The sequence below is a fragment of the Lissotriton vulgaris genome, chromosome 9 (genome assembly GCF_964263255.1).
Source record: "Lissotriton vulgaris chromosome 9, aLisVul1.2, whole genome shotgun sequence".
NCBI classification, from domain to species: domain Eukaryota; kingdom Metazoa; phylum Chordata; class Amphibia; order Caudata; family Salamandridae; genus Lissotriton; species Lissotriton vulgaris.
This window is the reverse complement of record NC_141697.1, coordinates 152,442,166-152,455,719: the sequence shown is the minus strand read 5'-3', so window position 1 is coordinate 152,455,719 and position 13,554 is coordinate 152,442,166. Positions and strand designations below refer to the sequence as shown.

Below are 13,554 nucleotides of genomic sequence, written 5' to 3'. Positions count from 1 at the left end.
GAAATGGTTTTCAACTACAGACTTGAAATCCGCGTATCACCAGATCCCTCTGCATCGTGAGAGCAAGAGACTTACAACGTTCATAACCCCATTCGGTGTTACCAGTTTAATAGAGTGCCGTTTGGTTTAGCTTCTGCTGCCGTGATGTTTCAGAGGTTAATGGAAAACATTTTCGCGGGTATCTCTGATTTATTGATGTTCCAGGACGACATCATCATCATGGGAAGGACGAGGCAGGAGCACGACATGAAAGTAAACCAAGTACTAGGCATTCTTGAAGCCAAGGGTTTGACAGCAGAACATAAGAAATGTAAGTTTGCTTGCAGTAAAGTTAACTATCTGGGGCATGAAATTACAGGAGCAGGGATCTGTCTGAAGAAAGAACTATTGGAGGCCATCAATGAAGCCCCAGTGCCAAAGAACAAAGATAAACTACGATCCTTCCTAGGATTGGTAGACTTTTATGCAAAATTCATAAAAAAACTTCTCACAAAACGTATTCCCTAAGACAATTGCTAAAGTTGAAAAACAAGTTTGTATGGGATGAGGATTGTCAGGGCGCTTTCAATTCCACATTACCATTGCAAGGTTTTGACCCCCTACTTGAAAACATCATTACAACTGATGCAAGTTGCAAGGGACTGGGGCTGTCCTTACCCAAAGAGACGCCAGAGGTAATGAGTGTACTATAGCCTTTGCATCACGCTCCTTGACTGCGAGTGAAGAAAGATTCTCAGTCATTGAGCGTGAAGCACTGGCGTGTGTCTGGGGCCTTGAATACTTCAGACAGTTTGTCTGGGGTAACAAGGTTACTCTACGCAGCGACCATAAGCCACTTACAAAGGTCTATACCACCAAGGGATTGTACGCAGCATCGCTTAGGCTTGCATGGCTATCTGTGCGATTGTTTGATTACAATTATGTTGTAGAGTATGTCCCAGGGGTAAAGAATGTAGTCGCGGATTTCTTAAGCCGCATGCATACTAACCTACCTGAACTTGAGAAACATGACGAGGGAGATGAACTGTTTATTGCAAGTATACACAGGGAACTACAGGGCATCTCTTTAGATGAATGGATATCAGAGCAAGACAATGATTAAACTATGTGAAGTAATTGATATGGTAACAAAGGGGTGGAAATGAAAGAAAACATTGCCTGAAAGTTTAAGACACTTTTGGGAAGTAAAACATGATCTCTCTCATGAAAACAGATTGCTATTAAGGGGGTGCGGGGGGGGAGTTGTCCCACCAAATACGCTAAGAAGGAAAATACTTGAGATTTGCCATGAAGGGCATCAGGGCACTGCAAAGACTAAGAATAGAGTCAAAAACAGTTACTGGTGGTGGCCCGGAGTCAGCCTAACAGTTGAGAGAGTAGTCAGGGGCTGCACCTTATGTCTTAATCCTGACAAATCCCAAGTGACATTTAGACCACCATTGCAACCCGTTCCCTACCCGTCCATGCCACGGGTGAGAGTTAAGGTGGACATTATGGGGCCCGTAATGGAAAAAGGGGAACAGGTGTATATAATTGTCCTGATCGACCATTTCTCCAAATGGCCCGAGATTACGTTTGTCACTCAACCAGGTTCATTGAGTGTTGTTAGGTTTCTTGATGAGTTCTTTACATGTGAGGGACTGCCCAAACACATAATCAGTGATAATGGGCCTCAATTCATGTACAACACTTTCAAGAGCTACACCCATAGAAACCAAATCAGTCACAACACCACCTCAGTCTACCATCCCACAGGAAATGGTGCCATAGAGCGGTTCAACAGAGTCATCAAGGCCATCATCCAACTAGCCAACAGTAGCAATAGGGAATGAAAACAGGAAATACTTCAAACCATGTGGGTGTACCAAATCACACCATGTGTCACAACTGGCCACAGTCCCTTTGAACTGATGCAAGGAAGAACTCCCTTGTCCAAGGACAATGTGGGTTGGGTCAAAGCAGCCAAAAGAGTAAATTGGTCATCAGAGCAATTTAAGGGGAAGTTGAAGGTAGCACAAGCCAATTGCAAGGAAAAGTTTGATCAGAAACATGGGTGTAAATCAGTCAAGCTTGAAATCGGGGACAGCGTCAAGGTTAAGAGAAGCAGTTTAGAGAGTGTACTCCTTTAAGGAAGGTTTGTATCTGTGTATTCTTTATTCTAGAATTGTTAAGGTGCATTTTTCATTTCACTGTACTGTCTTCAGTTTACTGCCTTGCTATTGATGTGTCCAGTCGTGGGTTCTTCATATGGAATAAATCCTATTTCCAACATCAACATCTCTTGGATTCTTACTTTGGAAATAACCTTGGATTTTACTTCCTACATTTATTGGCGACGTTGTTTATTTCAAGACCCACCAACTTTGGGAAGAAAATATTTGGAAATTATTTGGACTAGAAGAAGAGATCTTCCCTTATACTCTCTCTCCACACCTTGCAGGTACTTTTAATTTGTGTGGGAGATTTTGACACCGACTTTGAAGAAAAGGTTAGCTCTTATTTAATTGTTTAGCTAACTAGAGCTTGAGTGGCAATCTCGAGCATTTCTTGGCGCTTGTGTTTTCATCGTGCTAGTTAGAGAACTACACAGGACTTAATTGATTTCATTCACTCCGCAGTGGAGTTTGAACTATATTGGCACAATTCCTGGGACATTTGCATGCTCGATACAGCAATGAATGTCCCACAGACACAGTGCGACATTTGAAAATTCGCTGTTCTATCAACCGCTGCATTTACCTGCGTGATTTCACGTGCCATTCCAGCAGCTAGGCGTCTTTGTTCCTCATTGCGGGTGACTTCGAGGCGTTCGCGCTTGTGACGTACCAAGGTGCTCGCTGCTAAAGGTCAAGCCACGGCGTCAGCACGTCACGTTAGAGCGTCGAGGTCACGCTTTGTCGCCATCTTGGATCAGTATTGCGGCGAGAATCGACATTTCAAGGGATTTGAAGGAACATCACAGCGCGTCTTATGGATTTTATATATTTTATTTGAAAACATGATTTTTCGCTTCTTCCCAATTCAGTCATTAGAATTTCTTGCAGTATCTATTTTTGAAGTGCTTGTTCTTCCGCGATGAGCACACGTGTGATACAAGCTTCTGATGGTGACATTCTTGTTATAACTCATTATTTATAATTAGTATATCTTACAAGTTATTGTATTGCCATTCGTTTTAGTTTTAACTTCATTATTTGTGCTTTCTTGTTTGAACTCTGCTGATTAAATTTTATTTCAATTCAACAGTGTATATTTATTTAGAAGAAATGTCTTCTGCTTCTTCAAATAATGTGATGCAACCTCCTCCTTTTCTACAAGTTCCTGGTAAACCTTTAGTGCCTTGGCACAAGTGGTTTAGAGTCTTTGACAACTACCTTGAAGCTATTGATGCTACTAAGTATGCTGCCTCATGTAAAAAAGCGTTATTATTTAATCATTTAGGTAGTGCTGGCCAAGATGTCTTTGATAATTTGCCTGTCGTAGCAGCACCATCTGGTGATGATGCTTGGAATGTTTACAGAGAGGCATTAGCTAGGCTTGGAAGGAATTACGTGGATGAGCCCTCTGTTATGGTGGAGAGGCATGTTCTTTTCAAAAGAAAACAAATGCAAGATGATTCCATAGAAGACTACCTTGCTGTTTTGAGAGTATTAGCCTCTAAATGTCAGTTTGGAGATTACCTAGACACTGCACTAAGGGATCAGTTGGTCTTCAACTGTTTTAATTAAAAAATCCAAGAGCGAATATTAACCTGTAAGAATCCATCTTTGGATGAGGTTATGGATATCGCTCGCAGTACTGAGAGATCTGTAGTCTCTTCAAAAATATTAACACAAGATGTGTCAAACAAACTCACAGCTGGGGATTCTTCATCTTGTGTTAAAGGTAATGATCCTACTGTTAATGTTATTTCTTCTAAACCTAAAAATGCTTATGTACATTCTGATGGTAAAATGGCACATTCTGATAGTAAAGGGGCTTGTAATAGGTGTGGTTCCAAGTACCACTTTGGCAACAATCCAACTTGTCCAGCTATGCGTAAACGATGCATTACATGCAAGAAAATTGGCCACTTTAATACAGTGTGTAGAGCTTCTAAATATAAGAAAAGGGTGAATTCTCTAGAAATTGAGGAGGATGAATTATGCCAAGCAATGAGTAATACTCTATCTACAATAGAGATTAACACTTTGAATAATGACACAACGAAGTGTAAGGGTCCATTATGCAGTGTCTTGATCGGAACAATCAATATCAATGTTATGGCTGATTCTGGTTCTCCGATCACCATTTTGGATCTTAGGACTTTTGAGAAATTTTGGTGCAATGTTTTACTAAGCCTACTGATGTTAATCCAAAGGCATTTGGTGAATTTGATATTACCATGTGTGGTTATTTTTCAGATAGTGTCAATTTCAAAGGGAGACAAATCTACACTAAAGTATATGTGGCTGTCAACTGTCGTGACATTTTGGGTTGGCAAGACCAAGCGAAATTAGGAATTATGCTGAAACCTGGAATTCCAGATCCTGTGGTGTTGGGGGAGTTTCCTATTCTCTCTATTTCAGATGAGGTTCCGATAACATCTGATAACCATATCATGTCAGAGTTACTAGTCAAGTATTCTTGGGTATTCTCTGACAAGGTTGGTTTAGTTAATTGTTTTCAGCATAGTATTATTCTTAAGGATAATGCGGTTCCAGTTATCCAGAAGTGTAGACCTATCCTATTATCTGCTCGTGATGATTTAAAAAAAATGCTTTCAGACTTGTGTTCTCAAGACATCATAACTCCTGTGGAATCATCCGAGTGGGTTTCGGCTAGTGTAGTAGCACGGAAGAGTTCTGGCGAGATTTGTCTCTGTGCTGATTTAAGGGCACTCAACCGCAATATTCTTGTAGATTGCCACCCATTGCCGAGAATTCAGGAAATGTTAGCGAATTTAGGTGGTAGCAGATATTTTACTACTATTGACTTAAAATCTGCTTACCACCAGATTCCACTGGAAAAAGATTCTCAACACCTAACTACGTTTGTTACTCCGTTTGGAGTTTATATGTACAAACGCTTACCGTTTGGACTGGCTTCCGCTGCCAGCGTGTTTCAGCGTCTCACGGATCAATTATTTTCTAATATTGATGGCATACAGGCGTTTCAAGATGACATTTTGATTCATTCTGCCTCTGTGGAATCTCATTATAATCTTCTTGAACGTGTGTTACAAAAGCTGGAGAGTGTTGGCATGACTGTGAATAAAAAAAAATTTAATTTGTTACTCAAAATATTGATTACTTGGGTCACAATATTTCAGCTGAGGGGATAAAACCTAAACTATCTTTGGTCAATGCAATTAAGGATGCACCAAGGCCTCAAGATAAGGATGCCTTGCGCGCTTTCTTGGGACTTAGCGAATATTACGCACATTTTGTGCAAGGTTATGCCTTAATTGTACAACCTCTCTGTGATTTGCTTAAAAAACATGCTAAATATATTTGGTCAGAAGTTACACAAGAAGCTTTTATTAATGTTAAAAAGTTGATTTTGGATGCACCTGTGATTAGGGCATTTTCACATGGAGAGTGGACTATTGTCACAGTAGATTCTAGTTCAAAGGGCCTAGGGGCTGTGTTGAGCCAAATGATTGATGGTCAGGAATACACTATTGCCTTTGCTTCTAGGGTTTTAAATAGTGCTGAATCTAACTATAGCACAATAGAGCGTGAAGCTTTAGCATGCTGTTGGGCGGTCGAAAAGTTCTGCATGTACATTTGGGGCTCTCGTTTCCAGCTTTTCACTCATCATAAGCCTCTGATTTATATGCTTGGGGATAGCTTCTCTATAATAGAGCTTCTTCTAGGCTGGTCCGATTGTTGGCTAGATTACAGGAGTATAATGTTGACATTAAATATATTCCAGGTGGAAAAAATGTCAGGGGGGACTGTTTGTCTCGCATCTCTTTAGAAGTGACCGATGCTGCATCTGATGTGAAGAGTAATGATTTTGATGTTGTTTTTACTATATCTGATTTGGATGAGTGTAGTAAACTTTCTGAAGAAGCACGGGTGGCTGCAGATGACAATGATCCTTGTTTGAGCAGGGTTAAAAGACTTTTGGTGCACGGTTGGCCCTGTGATAGACGTTTGTCAATGCAAGATAAGTGTTTTGCTCAGGTGGCTGCTGATTTGTCTATTGTGGACAATGTTTTACTGAGGGAAGACAAAGTTGTTCCTCCTGAAGGTATTAGTGGTAAGATCATTTCACTTGCTCATGAGGGGCATTTAGGAACTTCGAGCACGGTCAGGAAGATTAAGGATTCATACTGGTGGCCTGGCATTGACGAACAAGTTAAGGATTTTGTTAATAAATGTCCGAATGTTTGTGTTCTGATAAGCATTGGCGTTTATCTACCTCACCTTTGTGCCCTGTTGTTTGGCCTTCTGGTCCTTGGCAAAAGTTGGGTCTTGATTTTTCGGGCCCTTTTAATTTGCTTAGTTCTGAGTATAGATATTTGATCGTGATTATTGATTACTTTTCCAAATGGCTTTATTTCTCATTTGACAAGAAGCCGGATTCTTCTTCTGTTATTACTTTTCTGCAACGTTTGTTCATGGTGGAAGGTTTTCCAATTGAAATAGTAACAGACAATGGTTCTCACTTTATTTCTAGTGAGTTTGAGAATTTCTTAAGTGATGCTTCTGTTAAACATGTGTTGGTACCCTTGTATAGTCCTTCGTCAAATGGTCTGGTGGAAAGGGCTAACCGTCTGTTGAAGGATGGCATTCAAACAGCTGTTTCTAATAATTTGGATGTTTGCAAGTATCTTTGTCAAAACGTTTGGAGTTACAACACTACTCCGCATTCCACCACAGATGTCTCTCCTTATTTTTTGCTCAGGGGGAGAAAACCTGATCTTTCCTTAACCCTGCCTGGTTGAAAGGTAAAATTGGAGTTGAAAGTCCTAGTTTGGATTTTCACAAAGTCAGAAAACAGGTTGAACTCAAACAGGCAGAATATAAAAGAAACTTTGATTTAAGAAAACATGTTAAAATTACTTCTCTGTCTCCTGGTGACTGGGTAATCATAAAAAAACCGATAAGAGTTACAAAAGGTGAGTTGAAATTTTCTGCGCCTGCCAGAGTTTTGAAAGTTTCAAAGATGTTCAAGTTCATGTTCGAGTATTTGTATAGCGCACTACTCACCCAGAGGGTCTCAAGGCGCTTGGGGAAGGGGTTCGTTATTTGTCGAATAGCCATGTTTTAAGTTCTTTTCTGAAGGAGATGTGGTTTTGGGTAAGGCGGAGGTGAGTGGGGAGTGAGTTCCAGGTCTTGGCAGCAAGGAAGGAGAAGGATCTGCCACCCATGGTGGATTTTCGGATACGCGGGACTGCGGCGAGGGCTTGATTGGACGATCTTAGTTGGCGGTTGGGTTTGTAGAAGGATAGTCGAGTGTTGAGGCATTCGGGTCCTAGGTTGTAGAGGGCCTCGTGTGCGTGGGTGAGAAGGCGGAATGTAATTCTTTTGTTGACGGGAAGCCAGTGGAGGTCTTTTAGGTGTTCGGTGATGTGATCTTGGCGAGGGAGGTCTAATATGAGTCTCGCTGATGCGTTTTGGATGCGTTGGAGTTTTTTCTGTAATTTTGCTGTGATTCCGGCGTATAGTGTGTTACCATAATCCAGTCGACTCGTGACCAGTGCGTGGGTGGGTGACAGTCTTTCTTGTCTCAAGGGGGATCCAGCGGAAGATCTTTTTGAGAATGCGAAGTACGTTGAAGCAGGAGGATGAGACTGCGTTGACTCGTCTGGACATCGAGAGAGAGGAGTCTAGGATGAAGCCAAGGTTACGTACATGGTCTGTGGGTGTGGGTGCTGTGCCCAGAGCGGAAGGCCACCAAGAGTCGTCCCAGGCAGATGGGGATGGTCCTAGGATGAGCACCTCCATTTTGTCTGAGTTGAGTTTTAGGCGGCTATGTTTCATCCATTCGGCTACTTCTTTCATGCCTTCGTGCAGATTGGTTTTGGCGGTGTTAAGGGTCTTTGGTGAGGAAAAGGATTGACTGGGTATCGTCGGCGTAGGAGATGATGTTAAGGTTGTGTTGACGCGCGATGGAGGCGAGTGGACTCATGTAAACATTGAAGAGGGTGGGACTGAGTGAGGATCCTTGTGGTACGCCACAGATTACTTCAGTGGCCTTTGAGTTGAAAGGGGGGAGTCGGACTCTTTGAGTTCTACCAGCGAGGAATGAGACGATCCAGTCCAAGGCTTTTCCTTGTATGCCGATATTGCTGAGGCGTTGTGTTAGGGTGTTGTGGCAGACTGTGTCGAAAGAGGCGGAGAGGTCGAGTAGAATGAGGGCCACTGTTTCTCCGTTGTCCAGTAGTGTTCGGATGTCGTCGGTCGCTGCGATGAGGGCGGTTTCGTTGCTGTGTTTGGCTCGAAACCCGGATTGAGATGGATCTAGGGAGTTGTTGGATTCAAGGAAGGCGGCGAGCTGGCTGTTGACGGCTTTCTCAATGACTTTGGCTGGGAATGGGAGGAGGGATATGGGTCGGTAGTTTTTAAGTTCAGAGGGGTCTGCTGTGGGTTTCTTCAGAAGGGCGCTGAGTTTGGCGTGTTTCCAGCTTTCTGGAAAGGTGGCAGAGTTGAACGAGCAGTTGATGACATCACTGAGATGAGGTGCGATGATGGAGTCAGCTTTGTTAAAGATGTGGTGGGGGCAGGGGTCGGTCGGCGAGCCAGAGTGGATTGAGTTCATTAGGCGGATGGTGTCTTCAGTGGTGATTGGGTTCCAGGCGCTAAGGTTGTTAGTTGGTGGAGTAGGATCTGGGGGGGGGTGGGGAGGGTTGATCGCTGGGATTATTCTCGAAGCTATTGTGGATGTCGGCAATTTTGTTGTAGAAGGAGGATAACGCATCGCAGAGGTCTTGGTAGGGAGTGATGTCGTTAGATGCTGCGGTGGGATTGGTGAATTCTTTGACGATGTTGAAAAGTTCCTTGCTGTTGTGAGTGTTGTTGTCGAGACGATCCTTGAATGCTGATTTCTTGGCGGATCGAATCAGTTGGTGGTGTTTGCGGGTGGCTGCCTTGAGGGTGGCCATGTTGTCGGTGGTTGGGTTTTTTCTCCATGTTTTCTCCAGGGTGCGGCAAAGCTTCTTGGATTTTTTAAGGTCATCATTGAACCAGGGAGCCTTTTTGCTGGTAGAGTTGATCTGGTGCTTTTTCAGGGGTGCTAATTCGTCAGCACTGTGGGTAATCCATTGCTTGAGATTGGTGGCCGCTTGGTTTGGGTCCAATGAGGGGGTGGGAGGGTTTTGGTTGAGTTTGTGAGGAGTTGGTCGGAGGTGATTTTGTTCCAGTTTCTCCGCGGCATAGGTTGAGGGTGGTTGTGGGTCAGGGTGGTTTTGTAGCTGAAGTGAACACAGCTGTGGTCCGTCCAGTGGAGAGCTGTGGTGCGATCGAATGAGATGTGCTTGCTGGAGGTGAAGATAGAGTTGAGCGTGTGTCCGGCTATATGGGTGGGGGTGTCAACAAGTTGTTTGAGTCCGAGATTGGCCAGGTTGTCCAGAAGGGTGGTGGTGTTGTTGTCGTGCTTGTTTTCAAAGTGGTAGTTGAGGTCTCCTAAAAGAATGTAGTTCTCGGAGGCGAGGGCATGTTAGCTGATGAACTCCGTGATGTCGTCGCAGAATTGAGTGCGGGAGCCTGGAGGCCTGTAGATGAGGGTGCCTCTAAGTGAGGTCCTAGGGTCGGTGTGGATCTGAAAGTGGAGATGTTCGGCGGTTGCAAGATTATTGTCGGAGCTGGTCGTGATTTTGATGGTGTTCCTATGGATGATGGCGATGCCTCCACCTGTTTGAATGGAGCGGTCTTTTCGGATGATCTTGTAAGTGTCCGGTATGGCTATGTCGGGAGCTGATGATGTGTTCATCCATGTTTCTGTAAGGAAGGCGATGTCCGGTGACGCAGTGTCGAGTAGGTCCCAGAGTTCAGTTGCGTGTCTGTGGACCGAGCGGGTGTTAAGCAGGATGCATTTCAGGTGGTTAGAGTCGGAGCTGTGTATGGAGGAAGTGGATTTAGTGAGGGTCCTGAAACAGTTGAACTTGCAGGAGAGGCAGGCGAATGGGCCGTGGGTACGTCCTGGGGTGGCTTCGCAGCATTGCGGTGTGCGTCCGGGGTTGAGGGCGAGAAGAGTAGCGGCATCATATGTGATTCTAGTGGGTAGGGTGCGGCGGGGACCAGGGGGACAGGCGCTGGGCGTGGTCCAGGCGCAGACAGGCGTAGACGGACTTACCTTTGGCGCACCTTCGGCGCGCATGGGGCGCAACCGCTGCGCGTGAACGCTGCACGCAAAAACATCTGTCATAAGTGGATGGTGGAAGGGGAGCGGCGAGGGGGGGTCAGCTGGGAAGCGGGAGCGTGGTGGGGGGACGGGCTGGGATACACAACAACAAAATCGCCGCAAGCCAAAAGGTAAACAGGACGCACTGATTCACTAGCCACAAAGCGCTATGGCAAACAATGCTGGCAGCAGAGCACTGTAACAATTACTGCAATTCAGATTTCACAAATTACTTCAGGCACCAAAGCGCTGCTTGTCAACAAAAGCGCTAAGTTAAAATACAGTCTAAATTACTTCAGGCACCAAAGCGCTGCTTGTCAACAAAAGCGCCAAGTTAAAATACAGTCTAAATTACTTCAGGCACCAAAAACGCTGCTTGGATACAAGTCGCTATATCTGATAGATGCAAGGCACGCTCAGCAGATCGCTACGATAACAGATGTTAAGGCGGGAGGGGAGCGACCGTCTCCGACGTCTCCGTCTCGACATCAGTAATGTTGCAAGATCGTGGTTGGTGGAACAGAAATGCTGTGGTTAAAATTACAAAAGAACAGGCAAAAATCATTTATGATAAATCTTTCAAACAAACTGATTCCAGTTGGTTTGATTTTGGGTCTCATACTCAGAAGAATGTTAGTGGGCATTGTGTTTCTTCTCATTCTTCTTTGAATATGGGGAGTGGTGATTCTAATTCTATGATTCATCAAAATGTTGAAAATGTTATGGTTGGGAATTCTGAAGATCATGCACCAAATAGGTGTAGTTCTCGTGTCAGAAATCCTGTCCGTTCTGATGATTTTATTTATTATTGATTGTGTGTTTTTTTTGTTTTGTTTTGTTTATATTATAAGGAGGGGGTGCGTAGAGAGTGTACTCCTTTAAGGAAGGTTTGTATCTGTGTATTCTTTATTCTAGAATTTCTAAGGTGCATTTTTCATTTCACTGTACTGTCTTCAGTTTACTGCCTTGCTATTGATGTGTCCAGTCGTGGGTTCTTCATCTGGAATAAATCCAATTTCCAACATCAACATATCTTGGATTCTTACTTTGGAAATAACCTTGGATTTTACTTCCTACAAGCGGTCACTTTAGCAAGGGCAAGGATAGATTCTCACAGCCCCTAGCTGTACCCAAGGCGTACTGCAATTCAGCCCTGCTCAGTGATGGCAAGGTGTGGCATTTCTCTGCCCTCTCACTGTGCAAACACACCCCTGTTGACTCTGACACAGATGCCCAACGCAACACCCCTGCCTTTGGCAGTACATTCACTGGGTTGTCTTACGAGGAAACTGACTGCGAACCTCATCTCCATAACACGGCTGGGCACACCACACCATTACAAACCAATGCCAGTCCCATTCACAGAGGACCTTATCCCACAAGTACTGGTAGAGCTGGCAGAATATTACCTCCCACTCCCACACTTGACACTGCCCCTACCCATGGCACCAGTAGGGCAGGTAGAAGGTTACTACCACCAGGGAAACTTTGATTGTTTGTGAGTAGCTCATTTTGAAACATCTTATGCCTAGTTCACTTTTGTTAATGCTGAATTGTAGAATAAACGTCACTTCTACTAAGTACGGCTACAGGTGTATTCTTAACATGGGGGTTTCTAACTCTAAAGAAATAACACGAAAATGTACACAATGAAAGACCAAACGCCTGTTTACAACTAAGGATTCCCCCATGAAAACCCATGCTTCAATCTCGCTGGCACGCTTCCTGAAATGAAATATGAAGAGCGGTGTAGGTATCTGTACATTTAGAAGTGTAGTCTACCTGAGAGTGTCGCAGCATGTAGTTTACAGCATCCTCAAAATATTCCAAATGGAATTCTTTCATTTGCTTTGGGAGGTCCTCATAGCCGTAGTACGCTAAGGCCAATGTGGCAAAGCCACGACTGGCTAGAAGACTCGCTCTGTACTCAGGAAGGCCCCCACCAGTGCCATAAATGTCAATAATACCCGGGAAGGGGCCGGGCCCTGTAAGAACAGAAAAAAGATTTGAGAAAGTCTGATCTTCAGAAACTCCATGTAAGCAGTTAGTTACACGGATTTGTTTTTTAACGTTTTTCAGCCATAAGCATTACCCGTCACCCACCTGGAGGCTGGAAAAGGGTGGCTCTGACCTTGCCCTCACGCACGGGGACCCTCTGCACCCCCTCTCGCAGGAAGCCTCGCTCGTTGGTGACCTGAGCAAGGAGCTGACCAGGGTGGTCGTGACCCTCGTACACTTCAAAGTCCACAAAGAAGGGGGTCAGGACGTCTCTCTTCACCAGGCGCCTGTGTGGGGTCTCTGGAAGCAGCGACCACACCAGCCCCATTGGCTCCATCCCCGTGTAACTGCCCCCCAGGGCTGGGGAGCTAGTCAGGTCCAGCTCCCCGCTGCTGTCCGCCCTATACTGGGCGGAGGATCGGAAAGGCACCCCCGTCTCATCAGTGAGAGAAGCCCTGAGTGTGACCTCCTGCAGCGGCGAGAGGCCACTCACTGAGATCTGCACAGGGTCATCAAACAGGCACTTGGCGGAGGGGGCGATCCGCACACTCACTGTGGACATGGTACCTCTGCTGAGGGCGGCACGGACCCCCACCGCCCTGCTGAACAAGAGCGCAGAGGCTTGCCCTAAGACACACAGCATATTCCCCTTTCAAGCAGGAGTGGCGTTTCCTAGTGTTGTGAAATGTGACCAGTGTGTGAGTAGCGTCACGGCTGCTTCTGCGAGGGCAGGCGGGGTCAAAGCTCTGAGGGCTCCTGATGGAGGGTGATTTAGAGCCTGTCAGTGGAGACGCTAATCACATCCTCCATGGTAGCAAACATCAACATAAAAGAGAGACTTCACCGAGCTCCGTCCATTTGGAACTAGGGACCCCTCTGGAACTGTCGAGCGCACCTACTTCAAACGTCAAGTTGTAAGTCACAGAACAACAAGCATTGGCTTAGCAAGGCGTTTGGGACCTTATGCGTCTTTAGCCATGCAGCACAGTACTCTAATGTGCTACAACATCTACTGTTACTTCACGTGCCACTGGTGGACTGCCACACACAGCCTAGTATGGGCGCCCGTGCTATTTAATGAACATATGATAAAGTCTCTTCAAAGTTAAACAAAATGTGTATTTCTAACAAAGAAGCGTTGACACTAATAGGCACATTATAGCATTGTATTAAGAAGTACTTATTAAAGTGTTCTTTTTGTACAACAGGTAGTCTGAACTTATA

General features: G+C 44.8%; 1 protein-coding gene across 1 annotated transcript in view; it reads right to left on the bottom strand.

Annotated features, from left to right (window-relative positions):
- The window catches only part of LOC147689766 (acyl-coenzyme A thioesterase 1-like), a 76,810-nt gene extending 63,813 nt beyond the window's left edge, over window positions 1-12,997 (bottom strand). Inside the window, exons 1-2 of the mRNA XM_086937245.1 lie at window positions 12,436-12,997; window positions 12,115-12,317 (exon numbers count right to left, since the gene is read on the bottom strand). Coding sequence (XP_086793371.1) covers window positions 12,115-12,317; window positions 12,436-12,973 — 741 coding nt within the window. The 5' untranslated portion in view covers window positions 12,974-12,997. The remainder of the gene's footprint in view (window positions 1-12,114; window positions 12,318-12,435) is intronic.
- Window positions 12,998-13,554: the final 557 nt, after the last annotated feature.